Source organism: Pristiophorus japonicus, chromosome 5, assembly GCF_044704955.1.
Source record: "Pristiophorus japonicus isolate sPriJap1 chromosome 5, sPriJap1.hap1, whole genome shotgun sequence".
Classification (NCBI taxonomy): Eukaryota; Metazoa; Chordata; class Chondrichthyes; family Pristiophoridae; genus Pristiophorus; species Pristiophorus japonicus.
This window is the reverse complement of record NC_091981.1, coordinates 251,184,655-251,210,809: the sequence shown is the minus strand read 5'-3', so window position 1 is coordinate 251,210,809 and position 26,155 is coordinate 251,184,655. Positions and strand designations below refer to the sequence as shown.

The following is a 26,155-nucleotide window of genomic DNA, read 5'->3' as shown; positions in this document are numbered from 1 at the left end:
TGTCGAAGTATTCCATTTATTATCGCAAGCCAAATGTATGCCACGTGGACCAACTGGAACGTCCGCAATTCTAACTGCGAATCCCTTTCGTGAGCAAGAATTGAGTTGGTTTTTGGCCATTAAAAGTACATTGTGACCCTAAACATTAGTGCGCCCTGGGTACGTCTGTATTTCAGTCTTTACTTGCTGTAGTCTTTATTTGATGGCTAATATCCATCATGAATTTTTGGCTCAGTTCATGCAAAATGACTGGTTTTGCATTGGGGTGAATGGACTAGTAAGGAATAAGAATGGCTGTACAATGTCAAACCTAGAACATCACACTTGAGATTGACAAACACAGTTCAAAATTACTGCAAAATGGCACATTTTGCATAAAACTAAACTGTTGATTTTAGCAAAAGATGTATCCGGAATTGTCGGTTCATCAAAAGATGTTTATATATTCTTGAAGGTATTTTCAAGTTAAGAGTTGAACAACTCTACACAATGGAAAGGTGAAGGATGACTACAGAAACAATTTGCATTTTTATAGCACCTTTATATAGAAAAAATCCCAAGGTGCTTCACAGAGGCATAAAAAAATACAGCAGCCAAGTCAAAAAATGGAAGATTATAAGAGTGACCAAAAGCTTGGACAAAATGATGGGTTTCAGGAAGGCCGTAAAGGAGGAGAAGGATTCAGGGAGAGAAATGCAGAGCATGGAGCCCAAGGAGCTGAAGGCATGGCTGCCAATCTTGGGACAAAAGGATGACAAGATGCCCAAAAGGCCAGAGTCAGACGAATGCCGAATTTGGCAGGTGGGGTGTGGCGTCGTTGCGACGGATGATGCCATGAGAGGATTTAAATACAAATTTGACATGTTGCGGGATTAGGAGCCATTATACTGAAGTGAGGACTGTGATGATGGGTGAGCAGTGCTTAGTGCAAAGTGGTTTGTAAGCAGCGGAGTGTGTGATGAGCTAAAGTTTACAAAGGCCAATTAGGAGAGTAACAAAGGCATGTATGAAGGTTCCAGTGGCAGGTGCGCTGACATCAGAGTGGAGGTGGGTGATGTACAGGGGTGAACATGGGCGATTTTGGAGCGGATATGAGGTCGGAGCTCGGCTTAGGGTTGAACAGGATGCCAGACCTGCAAAACAGATCTGGTTCAACCTGAGACATTGGCTAGGGAAAGGGGTGGAGTTATTGGTGAGGGTATGCTGTTTATGGCCGGGGGCCAAAGTTCTCATCCAATACTGGATGTTGGACAAGCAGTTTGACAAGACAAAGGCAATGAAGGGAACAAGAGAGGTGGTGGAGAGGTCGATGTAGGTGTCATCAGCATACATGTTAAAACTGAGCCCCATTTCTGTGAATGATGCTGCCAGTGGGCCGGTTGAAAATGTCATTCCATCGCCATGTTCCCGTTTTACTGCAACGCCGTGCAACTGAAGTACCGGCGCAGACCGCTTGCCAGTTTCTCAATGGAAAACCGTGTATACGTGGAAGTTTGAATGGGCCGTGCAGCCCGAAAACAAATTACAAGGAACATTGTTCCATAACCCGTCTGCAATTTCTCGTTGTAGAATCAATCAGTACCTCAAGATTGCATATATTTCTCTTAATAAGTAAAGCATAGCCCAGGATTACGAATACTCAATATTATATATTTTGGATTCTGTGTTATTCTCCATGAGGTACAACCAAGTCATGTGAAAGATCGCATGATTTTTCTGTAACTTTCAAAAAGGGTTTGCAAAGAACTTTATAGAATCACGGAATGATACAGCACAGGTCATTTGATCCATCATGCCGTGCTGGCTCTTTGAAGGAGCTATCCAATTAGTCCCACTCCCTTGCCATTTCCCAAATGCTAGTGTAAAATGCAATATGGCCAATCAATAATCAAATGCACCTTCAGGATTTCTATGGTTCCTTTACTTTTTTTGGAATGGATTTGATTCACAGTCTCAGAGCAGTTCAATTGAAGAGTGGTACATTGGGTATGACAGTGAAATGGATATTATGTTGGACTCGTAATCCAGAGGTCTGAACTAATAATCTATAGACCTTGAGCTCAAATCCTGCCAGGACAATTTAAGCTCAGTTTTTTTTTTAAATACCTGGAAATAAAAATCTGCCATTAGTAAAAGTGACCATAAAACTGTTGGATTGTCGTAAAAATCCAGCTGGTTCACTAATGTCCTTTTGGGAAGGACATACCCAATATGTGACTCCAATCCCACACCAATGTGGTTGACTCTTAAGGGCCTGAGCAAGTCACTCAGTCCGGGCAAGTAAGGATTGGCAATAAATACTGGCCTTGCCAGCGACACCCACATCCCAAGAATAAATAATTTAAAAAAGCTTAGTGATGAAGTCAATTAATGACTGGCATCTTTCTAATGTGATTAAGATTTGTTTGCAGATTATGTGGTCATTAATTCTCTGCTGTGTTCAATTTGTAATAAAAACGATGTCGCCTTAAATCCCCAAAATTTGATTTACCCATGGAGAGAATCCTTTTTTTCCAAAACATAATGAAAGTCGCCTTGTGGCTGGCATGATAGCACATCTCAAGTGGCCACAAAGAAGATTGAAATTGCTTATGTATTAGGGGTCTGGTTCCATCATTGTGTGAATATGGTAACGCTCCCAGTAGCCATGGGATGTCCTCCGTTAAACGACTACCTTGTTTTTCTGTAATTATATATGAAAACTGTCGCACATTAATCCAAATTTTTTCTAATGTATATAAAGCGGTAGAACCTTTTTTTTTTAAAAAAAAAGCACTTTTCACATACACCAGTCTTTTTATATTTTATAACTTTAAAAGTTGATTATTCTCTGTTTGCAGCTATCTTTGGCACTAATGCCAACACTAAGTAACCAGTGTACATTACAACACAAAAATGCAGGCTGTCGGAGCTTATATATGATGTAATCATAGAATCGTACAACACATCATGCCTTTGAAAGAGCTACCCAATTAGTCCCACTCCCCTGCTCTTTCCCCATAGCTCTGCAAATGTTTCCAGTGCATATTAATGTGTACATTTTTCTGGTGCTTTTGTTTTTACAGTGTTTTTGGGGACACAATTGACAGTGTCCAGCCATTCCTGCCCCCTTCCAATTAGCAGCTATTCAAAAATGGCATAAAAAGAAATTCTGTATCACTGTATTATGTACAGCAAAACATTTCTGTTCTCTTGAACATGCAGATGATGGCATACTGGTGCAACTGTCGCATGTCTGTGACGGTCAGTTGTAACACCGGGCCAATGCCCACGTGCTACCCAGCAACGTATGGAATATTATTGTTAGCACTGAACGCAGCCACAAGCATTTATTTTTCCTGGATTTTGGCCCCTTCCCAACGAATAGTGTAGTAAAATACCTCACTGGATGAAATGATGTCCAAGAAAGGAAGAAAGAACTTGCATTTAACTTTCATGGCCTCAGGACGTCCCATAGCGCCATGTAGCTAATGAAGTGTTCGTGAAGTGTCGTCAGTGTTGTCATGCAGGAAAGAGTAGAATCTATGTTGCAATATCTATTTTCCATCACAAACTAGAAATAAATAAATTCAGGAGCCTCACAATACTTAAAGAAACTAATCCAACTTAAGTTTATTGTAGTTACAAAAAAATGTATAAAATGTCTCCGCACCTAGATTTATGGCCAAGGGAAAGAAACCTCTTATCCTTTCAAGAAGGTAGGCTGCTTGGCTTACAGATAAGACTATATACTAAATTCCAACTCAAACATATTTACACATCAAAGCTCACAGAGCACTATTTATGGATCCATCTTCAAAATAAAACAAACATTAGCTGTTGCCCAATGCAGCCATTTGTCTTTTTTTAACTCAGTAACCCTTTAAGAGCATCATTTCTGTTCCAGATTAAAAATATAACCAGATTAATACTTTAGCTTATTCTATTGACAATAATACGTATGGTCTTAAGTCCATTGACAGCTTTACATATTTAGATCAAATAATTTTAATGCATATTCACTAATGATGTAGAAATGTTTCAATATTTCATTAATCAAACTACATTAATAGAAAGGAGTTTTTCCCCATGAATAAATGAGCTTGATAGGTTGCCAAAAGGACCAATTAGTTTATGTAATCCATGTGTGTATGTGTGTGTAAAATTTATATGTGTGTAAATACGCATATAAAAACACTTTGCGAATTGGCAAAAATCCCAGAAGTGTTTAGTGATATGATGCTTTAGGAGCAGCATGTGCTCCTACTCAAAACCAACAAGGGATTTACTTATTTATAGCTTACGTATTAAGCAGTAGTTATTTATGATAAATCAAGTAACATTAAGCTATAAAGCTCTTTAGAAAGTAGCACAGTTTCAGAACAAGTAATCTTACAGTTACATAACTAACAACTTGCACTTGTATAGTAAAACGTCCCAAGGTGCTTCACAGGAGTGTAATCAGACAAAAATTGATTCCGAGCCAAAAAAGGAGACATCAGGGCAGGTGAACAAAAGCTTGGTCAAAGAGGTAGATATTAAGGAGGGTCTTCAAGAAGTAGACAGAGGCAAAGAGGTTTAGGGAGGGAATTCCACAACTTAGGGTCTAAACAGCTGAAAGCAGAGCCACCAATGGTAATGTGAAGGAAGTGGGGGATAGACAAGAGGCCTTGGTTGGAGGAACGCTGTTTTCTGGGCAAGTTGTAGGGCTGGAGGACGTTATATGGTGGGGTGAGGCCAGGGAGTAATTTGAACACGAGGGTGAAAATTTTTAAATGGAGGTATTCGGGGGCCAGGAGCCAATGTAGGTCGGCGAGCACAGGAGTGATGGGTGCAAGTTAGGATATGGACAGCAGAGTTTTGCATAAGCTTAAGTTTGTGGAGGTGGAAGATGGGAAGCCGATCTGGAGAGCATTAGAATAATCTCCTTTTCACTATGGGCGTCCAGTCTCTCTGCACCTCCACCCCCCATCAGGACGGCCTGCTCCCTCTGGTTCTTCCTTGAACGGAAGCCTAACCAGCCCCCATCCACCACCATCATCCTCTGCCTGGCTGAACTTGCTCTAACATTGAACAAATTCTCCTTTTGACTCATCTCACTTCCTCCAACTAAAAGGTGTCGCTATGGGAACCTGTATGAGTCCGAGTTATGCCTGCCTTTCGTGGGATACATGGAACATTCTTTGTTTCAGTCCTACTCAGTCCAGTCCACTGTTACCTCACTTCAGGTAACAGTGAGGGTTTCAAAATTTGCAGATGACACAAAACTTGGAAGTATAGTGAACAGTGAGGAGGGGAGTGATAGACTTCATGAAGACATCGACAGGCTGGTGAAATGGGCCAGCACGTGGCAAATGAAATTTAACGCAGAAAAATGTGAAACATTTTGGTAGAAAGGAGGAGGCGAGGGCAAATAAACTAAAGGATACAATCCTAAAGAGGGTGCACAAACAGAGAGACCTGGGGGTAGGTGCGCACAAATTGTTGAAGGTGGCAGAGTAGGTTGAGAAAGTAGTTAAAATGGTTTACAGGATCCTGGGCTTCATAAATAGAGGTGAAAAGTACAAATGTGTGGAAATTATGGTTGAACCTGTATAAAACACTGATTTGGCCCCAACTCTGGAGTATTGTGTCCAATTCTGGGCACTGCACTTTAGGAAGAATGTGAAGGCCTTCAAGAAGGTGCAGAAAAGATTTATGAGAATGATTCCAGGAATGAGGGCCTTCATTTACGTTGATAGACTGGAGAAGCTGGGGTTGTTCTCCTTGGAACAGAGAAGATTGAGAGGAGATTTGATAGAGATGTTCAAAATCATGAGGTGTCTGGACAGAGTAGATAGAGAGAAACTGTTCCTATTGGCAAAAGAACCAAAGGTGATACAAGAGAAAACTTTTAGGCAGTGAGTGGTTGGGTTCTGGAATGCACTGCCTGAAAGGGTGGGGGAGACAGACCCAATCTTATCTTTCAAAAGGGAGTTGGATAATATCTGAAAGAAAACATTTTCCGGGCTACAGGGAAAGGGCAGGGGAGTGGGACTAGCTGAGAGTCAGCACAGCCTTCTGTGCTGTAATCATTCTATGCTTTTATGATTTTACTCCAGTCTCCTCCCTCATCTCTTTTTTCGCTACATTGATAACTGTATCAGTGCCACCACATGATCTTGCCCCAAACTGGAAAATTTCATCAACTTTGCTTCAAACTTTCAAGATGATGACCACTGCTCCCATTTTTTTTCAGACTACTGGAGCTGATAATGATTCTGCTGTTGCCTTTTACAGACCCATCTTTTGTTTTTTTACTTGTCCCATTCCCAACCGCCTTTTGCCTTGCACCATCATCCCTTTTGTCATTTAATCACTCCTGCCTTCCACCCGATCACAGACCTTCTCTTCTGTTCTTTCCTCCCCTCTCTCTTTCCCTGCCTCTGTTCTTGCTTAAAACCTGTTACATCCCTAACCTTTTCAGTTCTGACGAAAGGTCTCTGACCTGAAACGTTAACTCTGTTTCTCACTCCACAGATGCTGCCTGACCTGAGCATTTCCAGCATTTTCTGTTTATATTTCAGATAGCCAGCATCAGCAGTATTTTGCCTTTATATTAGAATAGTCGAGTTGGAGATAACGGAAGCATCTAAGTGCGAGCAGCATTACTTTCTTGGTCAGTAGGGAGAGATTTAAAAAAATAATTTACATTTATATAGCGCCTTTCTGACCTTGGGACATCCTAAAGTGTAGTCACTGTCGTAATGTGGAAAACATAACAGCCAATTTGTGCACAGCAAGGTCCCACAAACACCAATGAAATAAACGACTAGATCATCAGTCTTTAGATATTAGTTGAGGGATAACTGTTGTCTAAGACACTGGGAGAACTTCCCTGTGCTGCTTTGAATAGTGCCGTGGGATCTTTTACTCACCTGAGAGGACAGACGGGCCTTCGGTTTAATGTCTCAGCCAAAAGGCGAGTTGAAGGTGCAAGTAGTAAAGGGAAACAGAATAGAGTGATTGACACTGGAATGAGGATACAATCAAACAATCCCAACAAATAATAAACTTTTGCTGTTAATGTAGCCTAAGTAATGTAAACCTTTATGGTCTATACTGACTCTGATGAATCCTGGATGCCAAAGGTAGTTTGAGTTAATAATACCCGTTTGTGATCTGAGCATCCTCACACACAGAAGACATTGTTCATGCTGTCAGCCAACAGAATCAGAAGGACAGCATGTAAATGGAATAAAGGGCTGCTGAGCAAGCTAAAGCAAAATACCTGAGGGAGTGAGATTAAGGCTATAATTTAATCATGGGATTCAAATGGCCATAGACCAGATTGATTTAGGATGATGTCGGAACTACCTCATCATGTCTGCCTGATTTGTCTAAGCTAACGAAGAGGCCATTGATATGTTCTGCAGGTGTTTATTCCTTTTCTCCCCTCCTCGCCCGAAGTCACTGATTCATAATAGCATGTGGTTCCATGGATCCTTGCAGCCGCTCATTACCTCATTCTTCCCGCGTCAACCTGGCCAGGAAGTATTAGCAGGCTATTTAACCAAAAGTTGGGGCCGTTGCATCTGAGCCTAATCCTGCCTTTGTTTCATATCCAAACAAGCAGGTATCAGTGGTTAAAAGCAGAAATTGCTGGAAAAATTCAGCAGGTAAGGCAATATCTGTGGAGCGGGAAACAGAGTTAACGTTTCAGGTCAATGACCTTTCATCAGAACTATTATGATATCTAAAAAAAATACTGCAGATGCTGGAAGTGATCAACAACAGGATCTTTTCATTTCATTCCCCCAAACCCAGGAATATCGAGGTCATAGAATTATGTAGAATATACATAATCAACATCATCATAGGCAGTCCCTCGAAAACGAGGAAGACTTGCTTCCACTTAAAGTGAGTTCTCGTGGCTGTACAGTCCAATGTGGGAATTACATTCTCTGTCACAGGTGGGGCAGACAGTGGTTGGAGGAAAGGGTGGGTGTGGAGTCTGGTTTGTCGCACGCTCCTTTCTCTGTCTGTGCTTGGTTTCTGCATGCTCTCAGCGACAAGACTCGAGGTGCTCAGCGCTCTCTCGGATGCTCTTCCTCCACTTTGGGCGGTCTTGGGCCAGAGACTCCCAGGTGCCGGTGGGGATGTTGCACTTTACCAAGGGGGTTTTGAGGGTGTCCTTGAAACGTTTCCTCTGCCCACCTAGGGCTCGCTTGCCATGTAGGAGTTCCGAGTAGAACACTTGCTTAGGGAGTCTCGTGTCGGGCATGCGGAAGATGTGGCCCGCCCAACGGAGCTGGTTTAGCATGGACAGTGCTTCGATGCTGGGGATATTGGCCTGAGCGAGAACACTGACGGTGCGTTTATCCTCCCAGTGGATTTGCAGGATCTTGCGGAGGCAGCATTTGAGATGCCTACTGTATATGGTCCACATCTCTGAGTCATGTAGGAGGGTGGTTATCACTACTGCCCTGTAGACCTATTACCTATTATTGGGAGCCTACTATCAGCAAGGGCAGACATCGATGACCAGGTCCAACACTGCCTCCAGTATGTCAGCGCAGCCTTCACTTGCCTGAGGAAGAGAGTGTTTGAAGACCAGGACCTCAAATCTGGCACCAAGCTTATGGTAGAATATACAGCACAGAAACAACAACTACTTTTACTTATATAGCACCTTTTAATATAGTTTTTAAAAAAAGGCCATTCGGCCCAACAGATCCATTATTCTCCACTTGAGTCTCCTCCCATCCATCCTCGACTAACTTTATCAGCAGAACCCTCTATTTCCTTCTCCCTGATATGCTTATCTAGCTTCCCCTTAAATACATCTATACTATTCGCCTCAACCGCTTTCTGGTAGCCAGTTCCCAATTCTCACCACTCTCTGGATAAATAATGTTCTTCTGAATTCCCTATTTAATTTCTTGGTAACCATCTTATATTGATGGCCTCTAGTTTTGGTTTAGTTTTGCACAAGTAGAAATACTCTTTCTGTGTGTACAGAGGCTAGCTGTAGATTCGAGTACAGGGCACTTATGGTACTAGACTAGCAACCTGGAAGTTTTGAATTCAAATCACACCATGGATAGTTGTGAAATTGAATTCAAGAAATCTGGTAATGCTAGCACCACAAAAATAGTCACAATGAAAGCTAACAGATGGTAATAAAAATCCATCTGGTTCACTAATGCCCCTTTGGGAAGGTAACCTACCTGGTTTGACCTTCACGTATCTGTTTTCTCCTACATGGTTGATTCTTAATGCCCTCTGAAGTGACTTAGCAAGACACTCAGTTGTACAAACAGTCGCTACCAAGAAGGCCAACCGCCTTCTCAGGGCAACTAGGGATAAGCAATAATTGTACCTTGCCAGTGTTGTCCACATCGCAAGAACAATTTATTTTTAAATCTAGGAATTTAGGATCTTCCTGGTATGTATAGTTCAGTCCCAGTGTTCTGCACAACATTTATCTCTCAACCAGCACCAATAAAACAGGTTAATTGGTGGGCATTTGACGTGGGATGTACAAGATTAAGTATATGTGACTTGAAAATATGCAGATTACAAGTATTGCTTTTTGAATATAAATTAAGCGTGCTTTTGTGTGTATTTAATATTGAGCGTATAGCGTACACCATTGCACAACTCCTATAATGCTTCTTTGTAACCCCCATTAGTCACACTTAATCATGTTTAATATATTATTTACTGGCCAAATGTGTTCTACCACATTCCTGACGAGTCATTCTTCACAACCCAACTCCTGCCAGCCTTACTTCTACTTTCTCAACAGCTGTCGTGGACCACAAAGAAGCAAGTTACAACAAACTTAAAAATAATCTCAACAGCCCCAAGCTGAGTGTAAATGTGAGAAAGTTTAAACATTTTAAATAATGTTTCTTAGAATTAGGAAAATTTGCACTTTCTATCTCCTATACTTGGCTTTTTCTTGTCGATGAAAGCCAATCTTAAATTCTTCTGTGTTTCAGCAAGAACACACCAACGACACAATGGGCCCAAGTTTCCACATGATTTGCGCCTGATTTTTAGGAGCAACTGGTGGAGAACGGACTATTTTAGAAATCGCAATTCTCCACATTTTTTTTTCTGCAGTTCTAGTCAGGTAGAACAGTTCTAGTTTAGAACAGAATTTTTTCTTCAAAAGGGGGCGTGTCCGGCCACTGACGCCTGATTTGAAAGTTTCCACAATGAAAATGTACTCCAAACTAAAGTAGAATGGTGCCAGTGAAGATTTTTGTAGAACTGAAAAAGCCTGTTCTACACATTAAAAAATCAGGCGCAGGTTACAAATTAGGCGTCCAGAACAAGGTGGGGGGGGGGGGGGGGGGGGAAGGGAACTCATTAAATTTGACAATAAATCCTTATTTATACTTCTACAAATATTATACAAATAAATCCAACCTGAATAAACATTTATAAGCCAAGAAAAGATTAAATAAACCATCTTCCTACCTGTGTGAAAGTGCTTCAGCCAGAGAGAATTCTGCAGCTGTTCGTGCCGCTGAGCGAGGGAGGGAGAGGGAGGAGAGGGAGGGGGGGGGGGAGAGAGAGAGAGAGGGAGGGGGGAGAGGGGGGGTCAGGGGAGAGAGGGGGAGGATCGGGTCTCGGGTCTCTGTCGGGTCGGGGGAGCGGGTGTCGGGTCGGGGCGGGGCGGGGGGAGCGGGTCTCGGGTTGGGGCGGAGGGGGCGGGGGATAACGGGGGTCGGGTCGGGGCGGGGGGAGCGGATCTCGGGTCTCGGTCGGGGCGGGGGGGAGCGGGTGTCGGGTCGGGTCTGGTCGGCGGGGGGGGGGGGGAGCGAGTGTCGGGTCTGGTCGGGCGGGGAGCAGGAGCTGGCCGTGGGAGGAGCCTCATTCACGCAGCCCCAGTGAGGCCATTGGGCCAGGGCTAAGGGTTGCGTGCTTCGGGCCCCTCCCACAGTTCGGCGCCTGGAGCTACTGCACTTGCGTGCCGACTGTAGCGCGCATGTGCAGAGGTCCCGGCACTGTTTTCAGCACAGGGACCTGGCTCCGCCCCCCCACAGCTGGCTGCGCCGAGTGCCACAGGACCTGTAAGTCGGTGGAGACTACCGAGAATTTTTTTAGGCGCCGTTTTAGGCGCGAAAAACGGGCGCCCAGCTCGGAGGGGCGCCCGTTTTTTTTCTTGTGGAAACTTGGGCCCAATGTCTCCCAACTTCTTAATTGATCTGTTAACAGAAAGAAAAAACTAGAATTTATACAGTGTCATTCATGATCTCAAGCTATTTCAAAGTGCTTTACAGCCACTCAATTACTTTTGAAGTGCAGTCCCTTGCTTCATAGGAGCCAATTTGGGCACAGGGTTCTACAGCTAGTAATAAGAAGAATGATCAGTTGATCATTGTTTTTGGTGGTGCTGGTTCAGTGCCAAGTATTGGCCAAAATAACTACCGTACTCTTCTTTAAATAGTACCATGGGATCTTTTCCATCAAGCTTCGATGTAACATCTCATCTGAAAGATGCCACTGCTGACAGTGCAGCACTCTGCAAGTACTGCACTGAGGTGTCATCCTAGATTATGTGCTCAAATCTCTGGTGTGGGTCTTGAACCCATGACCTTCTGACTTGGAAACGAGAGTGCTATCACTGAACTTAAGGCTCACCTAATGGTGTTCTTTAACAGAGTCAGAGGACTGAATAGTAGAATAGGATCAATAGATACTATATACATGGACTTTCCAAAGACATTTGGTAAATGTCAATGAAATTAATTGTCAGCTAAAATTGAGGTGCTTAAATATGACAATGATGGAGAATAAGGGAGTTCAAGAGTTGGGTTGAAAGGGTTATTTTTGGATTCGTAAATACTTTCCACCAGCTTTTCATTCTATTAAATGCACTTGTGAATGGATGGGACTATATTCAAGTTTACAGAATAAACCAGCTAGAAGGTTTAATGGATTGTGAAGAAAAGAGCAAAACATTGTAAAAGCACATAGATGAAGAGTGGGTGGAATGATAATGGACAGTTTGAAATAAAAGTGTGAGGTCGTACACTTTTCATGTAAGAATAGCAGATTAGGGTACAAGTTTAAAGGAATACAGAGGGTAGATGAACAAAGAGATTTGGAGTGTATCGGAATCATTAAAAGCTAATTTGCAGGTGCAAAACATTATCAGAAAGGCTAATTGGATGCTGGGTTTTATCACATTATAGAATATAAAAGCAAAGTAGTACTTCTGTAATTATCAAAGTTGCTATTTGGACTGCTTTGGGTCTATCTTTGGAAGGACATACTTGCTATAGAGAAAATCCAGCAATAATTCACCAGATTGATATATGGGGTGAACGGGACTGAGCTTAGAGGAGAGAATGGATAACCTTGGGATATATTCCCTGGGAATGTGCAAGTTAAGGGGATTGGGAAGAATCTACTGAAGTGTTTAAAATAATGAAGTGAATGTACAGTAGACAGAGACTGACCCTTCCCTCTAGCAGGGGACGTAATCTTACAACGCAAGGTACGCTGGTTAAAAGTAACTCCTTGTAAAACTTCTTCACACAAAGGGCTGAGAGAATGTGAAACGCACCACCTACAAACGCCACAGATTCAAAGTCAATTTATGTGTTTAAAAGATAAATAGCCACTCCCTTGGGAAGGGTACACGGAGAACAGCCAGGAAATCTGATTCCAAAGACATGAGAGAGAGCAGGTTCAATGGGCTGAATGTTCAACTCCTGCACCTACATTTCTGGCCATCTGGCTTTTTTTAAAAACATGCTGCTAGTCCCCGGCCAGAGAGGGATATTACATTCCTGGAGTCAATCCTTATTGCTTTTTTCCCCCCTTATTTCCTGAGGGATGCTGGCCCATTATTTTGTTGACGAGTGACTAGTCTTTCAATTTGCAGCAAGTCTGTCCTTTCAGGTTGAGATTCTAACAGGGAATTATTCCGAGGGGTGATGTTCTTTATCTCTCCAGTCCTGAAGTATTCAGTAACAATAGCTATTTACTGGCTTTTGTGAAATTATTAATTGCTAACAAATTCTGCTTTGTTACATTGTTCATGTTGCTTGCCTGGCAGAAGTTTATATCTTTCTATTACAAAATTCCACAAAATGCAGTTATTAAAAAGAAAGCTGTTTATCATGTTTGGGGTCACACCTAAATTCTTGAATGATTAACTGGATTGGATAACTGCTCACCCGACTGCGAATAGCTTCTCTGTCAAAAACCACTGCATTCATTCTAAACAATGCCATTTTACAAACAGTGTAGAACTCAGAGAGCTGCATTAGGGAGAACAGACTATTAAAGTAGGCAGTTTTACAATTCCTAGTTGTGTATGCTGTGTCCCACTCATTAAAAAGTAATTCTGTTCATTTCACAGCATTGGACATAATATAATTCAGCTTTCAAAAATTATCAGCACATATTCTATAGACATGCTTGGTAATTCATGTTCTACAAAATCAATGCCTCATAAGTCTGAAAACCCAGTGGATTATTAATAACATAAGAAAAGGAAAGCTGGGGAAGAGGAGCACTTTCGACACAAAATACACACAAAACTCCTTATTAAGAGATATCTTTAATAGCAGCTGCTGCTTCAGCCTGGCCTGAAGGCCAAGCTAGGTGTGCCCAACTTGGGAAACTTCATTCCCGACCGAGCGTGTAGCAAAGATTTCTCCCACCTTGGGCAGCTTTGGTTTCTGGACTAACTTGCATAAAAATTGATGGGCCACAACTGCAACCTTACATCATTGCAGTCGCTCAGAAAAGGGCAGTAATTTGTGTTGTGTGTCCTTCAGTAACGTGAGAAAGTAATAGCAGAGCTCCTGAGTACTGCTCCGCGATAGGAGCATTATACCATGTGTCACACAATATATTATTTTTCTGTTTACGTCCAGCTGTATTTAACTTGGTGTGTCCATTTGAGGCCACAAGGTGTAAATACTGTGCCTTCCTCAGATCCGTTAGAGGTGACTGCTCTTAGCAGATCCTCCCATCAAACAGAAGTCAGACTAACTCTCTTGCTTTTTAAAAAATAAATACATTTTTTAAGGTATAACTCCGACAGTCTATTAAAAAGCATTTTCTACTACTGGTAATGTTTCTCCTCACACTGGGACCAAGCAATGCTCTTCCTCCCCCCCCCCCCCCCCACCCAATGTGATGCACAGATTTATACATGCAACATCTGAAGGATGCATCTAAAAACATGTATAGTCATATTAATATGTACTGCTCCCCTAAGGACAGAAACATCAAACAATGTGAAATAGAATGTAGGTGTGTGTGTCCCTTTAAGGCTTAATGTTCAAGTACTTTGACCATGAAATTACCAAAGTAGTAAAAGACAGTTGGGAAGCAAAATCCTTCAGCTGGAGCAGCTATCTTAAAGGATTTGTCATTCAAAAGTGACTGGTTGTTTAAACAAATAAACATAAGGATATAAGAATTTGGAGCAGGGGTAGGCCATTAGGCCCCTCGAGCCTGCTCTGCCATTTAATAAGATTATGACTGATCTGATCTTGGGCTCAGCTCCACTTCCCTGCCCGCTCCCTTTAACCCTTCACTCCCTTATCAAATCTGTCTATCTCCACCTTAAATATGTTCAATGACCCAGCCTCCACAGCTCTCTGGGGCAAAGAAATCCACAGATTTACGACTCTTTGAGAGAAGAAATTCCTCCTCATCTCCGTTCTAAATGGTCGACCCCTTATTCTTAAACTATACCTCCTGGTTCTGGATTCCCCCCATGAGTGGAAACATCCTCTCTGCATCTACCTTGTCGAGCCCCCTCAGTATCTTATATGTTTAAACGTGGCAATTTGAAAAAGAAATGAGGAACCCATGAATAAAGAGAATTGCTTTGAATGGGATGAAGATCGGGCGGGTTCTATAATGGGCAGGTGATCAGGTCCGCCAGATTACTGCACAGGCAGCGAAGGTGAAAATAATTCCCATTAACTCACCAGCGGTGAGTCCACATGAAATACATGCTCCACAAGGTGGAATTATAGGGATACTGGAGTATGCTTTAATAAGATAATGGAGCTCATGAGACTTGCCCGTGAAATCTTGGACAGGGAAAAACAATGGCCTGGATTTTGCTGTGGTAATGACGGCGAACTGTCAGCGTTTGCCATCCTTACCCATCTAAAACTGACTGTAACTTCAGGATTTAGCACATGCACAGCTGAACGTGGAAATCCTAAGTTGAGATCAGTCACTCCCTGTTCCGCCACAGGCCGCAGTGTGGAATTCCCCATAGCCGGCAATCGGTGAAATCACTTGAACTGATGAAAACTTCAGCTTTTCTGCTCTATTTGCTCGGTTAAACACCCCATAAAAAGTTAAGCCTTGTTGGAATAGGTGTAACTGGGGTTTTAATCGCATATTGACTGCTGAGCAACCGTTCTGGCCCTGACAAACTAATTTTTAATTTCTGGAATGGCAAATTTCTCTATGATAAAAAAATTACTTGAGTTTTAAAATAAGTATTTTTTTTTAAGTTTGCTCAAAATTGGCCCAAAATTGGCGCACCCCTTTTTTCGGCGCAGTCACCGGAGGTGCGCCACTTTTCTGCGTTGAAAAGTGATCCAAAAAAATTGATCCCCACTTTGGCCGTTAACCGGCCTCTCTCGGGTCTTCGAGCAGCGTGGCCAGTTGGATCGGGGGCGGAGCCAGCATCCCGCGCTGAAAACCGTGCCGGGATGTCTGCACATGCTTGTTGGAGAGTGCTGCATGCGCAGTAGCTCCTCGCTCCCAGCCTCTCAGTGTGCGTGCTGCAGCATGGGACCCCATCATCATCATCCTCATCATCATACCAACCCCAGCCTCTCAGTGTGCGTCCCAGGCCGAGTGGCCTCCCGCACAGGCCGACCCGTTGCCTTCCCGAGTTGAAGATGAAGGTAGGGTAGGACTTACTTCTACTTTCATTGCGAGAGGGATGGAGTACAAAAGCAGGGAGATCCTGCTGCAACTGTATAGGGTATTGGTGAGGCCGCACCTGGAGTACTGTGTGCAGTTTTGGTCAGCTTACTTAAGGAAGGATATACTAGCTTTGGAGGGGGTACAGAGACGATTCACTAGGCTGATTCCAGAAATGAGGTGGTTACCTTATGATGATAGATTGAGTAGACTGGGTCTTTACTCCTTGGAGTTCAGAAGGATGAGGGGTGATCTTATAGAAACATTTAAAATAATGAAAGGGATAGACAAGATAGAGGCAGAGAAGTTGTTTCCACTGGTCGGGGAGACTAGAACTAGGGGGCACAGCCTCAAAATATGGGGGAGCCAATTTAAAACCGAGTTGAGAAGGAATTTCTTCTCCCAGAGGGTTGTGAATCTGTGGAATTCTCTGCCCAAGGAAGCAGTTGAGGCGAGCTCATTGAATGTATTCAAGTCACAGATAGATAGATTTTTAACCAATAAGGGAATTAAGGGTTACGGGGAGCGGGCGGGTAAGTGGAGCTGAGTCCATGGCCAGATCAGCCATGATCTTGTTGAATGGCGGAGCAGGCTTGAGGGGCTAGATGGCCTACTCCTGTTCCTAATTCTTATGTTCTTATGTTCTATTTTTTATTTGGATATTTTGAAAAAATTATGTAAATATGTTTTGTCGCGTGAATAGTGGTGACCATTTGTCAAGCCTATTCACCTGGTGCTATTGTGAAAGAAGAACATAAGTGACAGAGGAACACTGAGAGAATATTTATTGAAGTAGACTTTATTTAGATAACATGGGCTCAATTTTGGCCCAGTATAATCATTGCAAACAAGTAGTTGTTTAAATTAGTTGTGAGATTAGAGCAATTTAATTCAACTATCTTTTACTACTTTTATTTTTGTAGTTTAAGCTTCCATGAATGCTTCTGTTGTACAGTAAATTAACTTTGTGAAATTTGCCATATGATGTCCTGTATAGCTGTTTGATCCTATTCACATTCTTTAGTCAAGTCATTAAGTTCTGCTGGCCTCCGATGTACCTACCTGCGCTAATTTCTTAACTCTCCGCCAGGGTTTTCTGAAGTGGCCACATACACTGGCCTAAGTAGATTTGGTGTAACTATTAGCTGGCCAAAGTGGCCTAAATGGCCAAAACAGGCGTATGTGGCTGGTAATGCCCTCTTTTGAGAAAAACTAAACTAAACTAAAAAAAAAAAATCGTAACTAACTCAATTACACTGGCACAAATTGAATGTGCAAAATGGGGATTTTTAAGATACTCCAGAAAAATCAAGTTGCTCCAAAAAAAAAACGGAACAACTCCTGGCCAATTTTGAGCCCGATATTTCAGCTTCCACCCTAATCCTATGTGTATGCTCTAATCTTTATTTCACGTTGTGTAAAATTAATAGAGCCCAAAATTCCACATGGACTTTTTTTAGCACAGTTGTAGAGGTACGTCCAATTTTTTTTTTAGTGGCCCGACTACGCCCCAAAGAAAGTTCCACCTTTCGTCGGCATAACCTTTCATTTTGGAATGGCGCAGATGTCCTTAAGCTCTGTGGGTGGAGCTTAAGATCTGTGCTGAAAAACTGAGGTTGTCAGGGTAACGAGGGACACGCTTGAAGGGCTGAGGCACAAATAAAGCATTTCCCCTTTGTAAAATAAATCACAAAGTGAGACTTGGGACAACAGACTGAAATCTCAATATATGAAACAATATGAAATTCCTTTATTCCTTTTTAGCATTTATAGATTTTTTTTCACCTCTACAGTGCCACTGCAATCCCGGGCCGAAAGGACCCGGCAACGGCCCGCACCTATCCCAGGCCGAAAGGACCCCACACCGGCCCGCACCTATCCTGGGCTGAAAGGACCCCTCCTCCCGCCCTATGCCCCCCCCCCCCCCCCCGGCCCGGCCCACTGCCATATCTTCAGCTCTGCTGAAACAATGGCGTCTTCTCTACGACAATTTTCTCTTCTCTGCGCCGATTTCCTTAACTGTAGGTAAGGTTTTTCAGAAGGGTGCAGTGCGCTGTATTAGAAAAAAATTATACTTGGCCAAACTGGCTTAAATGGCAAGAAATGGCGCACCCGGCAGGTTCCGCTGCTAATAACGTAAAAAAAATCGGGAACTAAAAAAAATCGGACATACCTACTTTAGAATGGCGCAGAAACTTTGGCAAAACTTGCACATTTTAGTCTGTTCCAAAAAAAAAAAACAGCTTAGGCCAAAAAAAATCCCACAGAATGGAGGTGAAAATTCAGCCCATAAAAAGTGAATTATGATCTGTGCATTTTACTTCCTGATTTGCTCTCTGTGAGAATTCTTCAATGTGATTGGCTGCTTCGACAGCTTGATGACAGCACTGTATCCTGGGGATCCTTCTTTGACAGCTGCAATCAAATTAAGGTCGAGAAAGCTCAAGTTTTTACCACAAAGATTGCAAGATCATTGTGGGCAGCTTTCTTCGAGGTCAGCGGCGATTGCCCTTGCTTCACCGTTGACTGCAAATTCCAGGCCAATGTTTTTTTTTAGAAGGACTTACAATTGGAAAGTACAATGTGAAAAGTTTGGAAAAGGCACCTTATTATAGTTCTTGGATTGGCAATGGTTCTAGTCAAAGGCCTATCTGCTGATACAAGATCTTTGGAAGTCTATCAACTGAAGATTTCCATAGTTCAGTTAGAACTACCTTTATACTAATATTAAAGGGAACAAATGAGGTGACAACCAATAATAAGGTAAATAATTGACGAGCAAATAGTTTGATACTAGAGTTGTAACCTAACGTTTAAATGGATGTCTTAACTTTTCATTTTACATTTATATGAATGTAATTTATTACTCTCCTTCATGTCATGATAGCATTGCTCCTGAGTACTGAGTCATAAGAAGCACTGCTCTGGGACAGTGCATTGGGGATGTGCTACAGTGTGGATTTATGCCTGCAGTTATCCACGTGCCGAGTCTCTGATTTCAACTCCATCTCTATGGGGAGGTGTCCAAGCATGGGCTGCCCTCCTTCATCTTCTGGAAGTGTGTTTTGAAATAATATTGTAGGAGAAGTGGGAGAAGATTGCACTTCATGCACTCCCTCTTGGTCTGAATAATGCAGCAATCAAGGAATAAGATAAAAATGACCTCAGACTCTCCCAATCACTGACCTGGTTAAGGCAAAGAGTAGTTGAGCCATACAAACCAGCAGAGTCCCATGTTTGATCCCCAGTCTGCGCTGAGTTGACTGATCTCAGGTGGGGCCACTGTAAGGACACTGACATTTGTCTTAGTGCCCCTGGTTAAGAAGGGGTTTCCACTACTGATCAACCCTCACTGGAAATGTTTATGTGTAGACTTTGGGTGATGGCAGGATTGTGCTTGGCTGTGATACCCTACATGGTTGAATCATCAGCTAGTTAGAGTCACACACGAACATTGATCAATTGGGCGAGGTGCTGGGGAGTGACCAGTGGTCGCGGAACCATCGCGAAACGAACAATGAAAGTCTTCCGCGAGATGGGAAGGGGAAAACGCTGATTGATTGGGATGGGGAGAGGGGAAAAAGTAGATAATACCCTGGGCAGCGCACATTAATTTTAATAAGCCCATCTAGCTATATTTATTTATCCAACCTACTCAAAGTCTTGACATACCTTTAAGTTGTGCACTCTAATGTTATACCTCTGCAAAAGTAGATATGGTTGTTACTTGTAAAAGTTCCTCAGTAGAATAAAATCATCTCATAGGATTACATAGGCTGGATAGATATGGCACAGAAACAGGCCATTCAGCCCAACCAGTCCATGCCGGCATTTATGCTCCACTTGAGCCTCCTCCCGTCTTTCCTCATCTAAATCTATCAGCAGAACCCTCTAAAACCTCCTCCTTCATATGCTTCTCTACCCTCCCCTTAACTGCATCTATACATGCATTATAAATAAAATTACTTCTGAAAAGTTGAGTATTTATTTAAATCTATTGTGCCCTACAGGTTTGGCAAATACCGTAAAGAGGAAAAAGTTGGGAAGCTTGATCGTAAAGGGTCAAACAAGGGCAAGGTGGAAGAAATGCTGCCATCTGAGGATGAGCGGATACGAATGAGACAGGAACAAGAGAGGTACGATGCTGTACTACCAACGTATTCTTTGTGATGTTTCACGTAGAAGTTACCAAAATGTATACAGGGCTGACCAATCACTGTAACAGGGTGCACCTCAAAAATAACATAGCGGTGAGGTGCTCTCGCTGTTCGAATTCCCCAGGCATAAATATAAAGCAGTCTGTTGGATTTTGAATTGTAGTCAAGGCAGCTATTTTTATCAGATTGGTAAGGTAAAATGTGTGACAGAAGAGTGGCAAAGTTACACATGATTTCACATGGTGCTCTTCATTGTAAATGATGTTCCACAGTCACTGTGCACTCTCCTCATCAGGTATTTTTTGAAATACATCTAACATGGATTCCAAGAAGCATTCGCAGCATTTTAATATCCCTCCTAATTATGCAAGATGGCTTTTATTTCTTTGGTTGCTTTATTGAAATTCCTCTGAGCAATGATCTAAGTAAAACAATTTAGCCAGTTAAGTAATTGGTGGCAGCGCTTCAAGGTCACTAATATAATTATAATATCAATGGGTGCTGGTTATTGTACAATAGCTAATGTAGACCAGCAAGTAGACAAAGATATTTAAATATATATTGAAATTGAAACTTGGAAATTGGGGAATACAAGTTTTGATTTTACTTTCCTTTTAATTACATTGTGCTGTACCAGATTGTGCATTCACAAAAGGGGAGGATGAGTTGGAGCATAAGAACATAAGTAATTGGAGCAGGAGTAGGCCATATGGCCCTTCCAGCCTTCTCTGCCATTCACTAAGATCATGGCTGATCATCGACCTCAACTCCACTTTCCTGCCCGATTTCCGTATCCCTTGATTCCCCATGACTCCAAAAATCTATATCTCAGCCTTGAATATATTCCGAGACTCAGCATCCACAGCCCTCTGGGGCAGAGAATTCCAAAGATTCACAACCCTCTGAGTGAAGAAATTCCTCCTCACCTCTGTCTTAAATGGCCTTCCCCTTATCCTGAGACTGTGCCTCCTAGTTCGAGACACACCAGCCAGGGGAAACAACCTCTCAGCATCTACCCTGTCAATCCCCTTCAGAATCCCTTCAGAATCTTGTATGTTTCACTGAGATCACTTCTCATTCTTCTAAACTCCAGAGAGAATAGGCCCAATGTACACAATCTCTCATCATGACAGCCCTCTCATCCCACAAATCAATCTAGTGAATCTCTGTTGCACCACCTCCAAAGCAAGTATATCGTTCCGTAGATAAGGAGACCAAAACTGCACAGTACTCCAGGTGTGGTCTCATCAAGGCTCTGTACAATCGTAGCAAGACGTCCTTACTCTTATACTCCAACCCCCTTGCAATAAAGGACAACATGCCATTTGCCTTTCTTATTGCTTGCTGAACCTGCATGTTAGCTTTCTGTGTTTTTGCACGAGGACACCCAAATCTCTCTGAACACCAACATTTAAAAGTGTCCCACCATTTAAAAAATATTCTGTTTTTCTATTCTTCCCACCAAAGTGAATGACGCCTCATTTCCCTACATTTTACTCCATCTGTCACCTTACTGCCCACTCACTTAATTTATCTATATCCCTTTGCAGATGCTTTGTGTTCTCCTCACAGCTTACTGTCCCGCCTAGCGTTGTATCGTCAGCAAACTTGGATACATTACACTCGGTCCCTTCATCTAGATCATTAATATAGATTGTAAATAGCTGAGGCCCCAGAACTGATCCTTGTGGCACCCCACTAGTTACTGCCTGCCAAACTGAAAAAGACCCGTTTATCCTTACTCTATGTTTTCTCTCCGTTAACCAATCCTCTATCCATGCTAATAGATTACCTCCAATCCCATGAGCCTTTATCTTGTGTAATAATCTTTTATGTGGCACCTTATGGATTGCTCTGATACCACTTCCTTAACAATGGATTCCAGCATTTTCCCAATAACTGATGTCAGGCTAACTGGCCTGTAGTTCCCTGTTTTCTCTCTCCTTTCTTGAATAGCGGTGTTACATTTGCTATCTTCCACTCTGCTGGGACCATTCTAGAATCTAGGGAATTTTAAAGGATCAAAACCAATGCACCGACTATCTCTGCAGCCACCTCTTTTCGAACCCTTGGATGTAGGCCGTTGAGTCCAGGGGATTTGTCGGCTTTTAGTCCCATTAGTTTCTCTAGTACTTTTTCTCTACTTATATGAATTACGTTAAGTTGCATCTTCTACATAGAAACATAGAAACATAGAAAATAGGTGCAGGAGCAGGCCATTCAGCCCTTCTAGCCTGCACCGCCATTCAATGAGTTCATGGCTGTGAAGGCAGATACAAAATATTTGTTTAACATTTCTGCCATTCCCTTATTCCCATAATAATTTATTCTGCCTTAGTCTCTAAGAGACCAATGTTTACTTTGCTACACTCTTTTTTCATACTTGTAGAAGTTCTTGCAGTCTGTTTTTATATTTCTTGCTAGTTTTTTCTCATAGTCTAATTTTTTCCCTTTTTATCAATTTTTTGTCATCCTTTGCTGGTTTCTGAAACTCTCCCAATCCTCAAGCTTATTACTATTCTTCACAACATTATAAACTTCTTCTTTCAATCTAATTCTATCCTTAACTTCTTTAGTTAGTCAATTTTTCTGTGGAGTTTTTAATCTCAATAGAATGTATTTTTGTTGAGAATTATGAAATATTTCTTTAAATGCTAGCCACTGCTTATCTACTGCCATACCTTTTAATCTATTTTTCCAATCTACCTTGGCCAACTCGCTGTTCATACTCGCCGTTAAATAATTGACTTTATTTAAGTTTAAGACTCTAGTTTTGGACTTAGGCAAGTCACTCTCAAATGTAACGTGAAATTCTATCGTATTATGATCATTCTGCCCCAGAGGATCCTTTACTATGAGATTGCTAATTAACCCTGTCTCATTGCACAATACAATATCTAAAATAGCCTGTTCCCTGGTTGGTTCCATGACATATTGTTCTAGGAAACTGTCCGGAATGCATTCCATGAACTCGTCCTCCAGACTACCTTTGCCAATTTGATTTGTTCAGTCTGTATGAAGTCCCCCATGATTATTGCATTACCTTAGTTACAAGCTCCTACTATTTCTTGATTAATACTCTGTCTAACTATATAGTTACTGTTCGGGGGCCTATATACAGTGTTTTCTGCCCCTTGTTATTCCTCATCTCCACCCATACTGATTCTACTTCCTGATCTTCCGAGCCGAGATCCTTTCTCTCTACTGTCCTTATCTGATCCTTTATTATCAGAGTTACCCTCGCTCCCCACACCACCACACCCCCCCCCCCCCCACCCCAGTCCTTTACCATTCAGATTGTCTTTTCGAAAGGTCAAGTACCCTGAAATATTTAGTTCCCAACCCTGGTCATCTTGCAGCCAAGTCTCTGTAATGGCTATTAGATCAAATCCATTTATCTATATTTGTGCCACTGGTTCATCTATCTTGTTTAGAATGCTCCGTGCATTCAGATAAAGAGCCTTTAATTTCATTTTTTTTAACCATTATTCCCTGCTTTTACCTTATTTTCTGCTGCACTGCTACCATTAAACTCTCTGTCCCTTCCTGTCACACTCTGCTTATTTTTACCCAATTCGCTACACTGCTCTATTGCATTGACCTTTCTCTTTAGATATCTAAGTTTCCCCTTACCTGACACCTCCCCACCCCATTTTTTGGTTTAAAGCCCTAACTACAGCCCTAGTTATTCGATTCACCAGGCACTGGTTCCAGCCCGGTTTAAGTGGAGCCAGTCTTGACGGAACAGCTCCCTCTTTCCCCAGTACTGGTGCCAGTGCCCCATGAATTGAATCCCCTTCCTCTCACACCACTCTTTGAGCCATGCATTTAACTCTTTGATCTGCTTGACCCTATGTCAATTTGCACGTGGCTCAGGTAGTAATCCGGAGATTATTACCCTTGAGGTTCTGCTTATAAATTTAGACCCGAGCTCCTCAAGCTCTCTCAGCAGAACCTCATTCTTAGTTGTACCTATATCATTGGTTCCTACATGGACCACGACAAATGGATCCTTCCCCCTCCCACTCCAAGTTCTTCTCCAGCCTCGAGGAGATATCCTTAACCCTGGCACCAGGCAGGCAACACAACCTCTGGAACTCCCTGTTGCGACTGCAGAGAACAGTATCTATCCCCCTGACTATACTGTCCCTACCACTATCATATTCCTTCCTTATCCCCCCACTTGGATGGCGTCCTGTAGCTTGGTGCTGTGGTCAGTTTGCCTATCCTCCCTGCAGTCCTTTTCCTCATCCATACAAGAGCAGACATTAACGATGATGTTCAACATCGCCTTTAGTGTGCCAGTGCAGCCTTTGGTCACCTGAGGAAGAGTGTGTTTGAAGACCAGGACCTCAAACCCGGCACCAAGCTCATGGTCTACAGAGCAGTGGTGATACCCACCTTCCTATATGGTTCAGAGATATGGACTATATACGGCAGGCACCTCAGAACACTGGAGCAGTACCACCAAAGCTGCCTCCGCAAGATCCTGCAAATCCATTGGCAGGATAGGCACACCAACGTTGGTGTCCTCGCTCAGGCCAATATCCCCAGCATCGAAGCACTGACCATGCTCAATCAGCTCCGCTGGACGGGCCACATCGTCCGCATGCCAGACACGAGACTCCCAAAACAAGCACTCTACTCGGAGCTCCGACACGGCAAGCGAGCCCCAGGTGGGCAGAGGAAATGCTTCAAGGACACCCTCAAAACCTCCTTGAAAAAATGTAACATCCCCACCGACACCTGGGAATCCCTGACACAAGACCACCCAAAGTGGAGGAAAAGCATCCAGGAAGGCGCTGAACAGCTTGAGTCTCTTCGCCGAGAGCAAGCTGAAGGCAAGTGTCAACAGCGGAAGGAGCACACGGCAACCCAGGCACCCCACACCTTCAACCACTGTTTCCCGCTGCCCCCCCCCCCCCCCCCCGCGTGACAGAGACTGGAGGTCCCGCATTGGACTCTTCAGCCCCTGAGAACTCATTTTTAGTGTGGAAGCAAGTCATCTTTGACTCCGAGGGACTGCCTATAATGATGACCATACAGGGAGCAAGTACCTTGTACCTGTTGGACAGAGTCAAGGGCTGAGGCTCCTCCATCACTGCATTATGGGTCTCCATACCTTCCTGACTCGCAGTCACACCCTCCTGACTCGCAGTCACACCCTCCTGTCCCTGACCATTGATTAATTTTAAAGTACTATTGAACCTTATGGGTGTGACTGCCTCCTGGAGCAAAGTGTCCAGGTAACTCTCTCCCTCCCTGATGCATCGCAATGTCTGCAGCTCGTCCTCCAGCTCAACAATTCTGAACCAAAGTTCCCCGAGCTGCAGACACTTACTGAAGATGTGGTTGCTCGGGATCGCGATGCTTTCTCCCAGCCCCCTCATGCTGCAGTTTCAACACACCACTTGCTCTAACCTTGTTTTATTTATTAATTAATTAGTTAAGTCTTTGATTCAATCGATATTTTAGTTTTGTTTAATTATTTTATGTTTTTAAGTTATCAATTTAATAAAAAAATACTAGCAAATTACAGTTTTACAGCTCTTAATTTAACCCCTTTCCCTAACTTCGAAAGCCAAGAGAAGCTGTAATACTCACCAACCAATCACCTGCCTGCTCTCCTGTTTTTGAATGGGAATCTCCCCACGCTCTCTTTATGCCTTGCTGCTGCCGCTCTGCTCCTGCTGGCCTTGGGCCTCGGAGCAATGTTGAATATGGAAGAATAAGGGATGATCAAAGGAGGTGATAGGATGGATAGTGAGAAACCTTTTCCTCTGGTGGGGAACAATGGGGCATAACCTTAACATTAGAGCTATGCCGTTCTACGTTGACGTCAGAAAGCACTTCTCTGTTCCTATAATGTTGTGGTCCTGAGCAGATCCATTAAAATCAAAATTTACCAGGTTTCATCCATACTGGTTACTGAAAAATTCTCCTCAACTCTTGAGAAGTATTATATAAGTTTTAACATTTCTTATTTCTTCCTATGGCGTCCCCCTGCCCCCACCATTACTTCAATATAAAGGAGTAGTATCCATGCTTGTGAAGCCACCAAGATCTACCTCAAGAAATGGTTTTGTTGCATGCCTCAAACAGCTGGC

At 42.8% G+C, this 26,155-nt stretch overlaps 1 protein-coding gene across 5 annotated transcripts in view; it reads left to right on the top strand.

Annotated features, from left to right (window-relative positions):
* The window catches only part of LOC139264671 (partitioning defective 3 homolog), a 984,694-nt gene that overhangs the window by 834,330 nt on the left and 124,209 nt on the right, over positions 1-26,155 (top strand). For all 5 annotated transcript variants that reach the window (XM_070881547.1, XM_070881545.1, XM_070881551.1 and 2 more), the window contains one exon: positions 19,902-20,027. In XM_070881547.1, the coding sequence (XP_070737648.1) occupies positions 19,902-20,027 (126 nt within the window). The remainder of the gene's footprint in view (positions 1-19,901; positions 20,028-26,155) is intronic.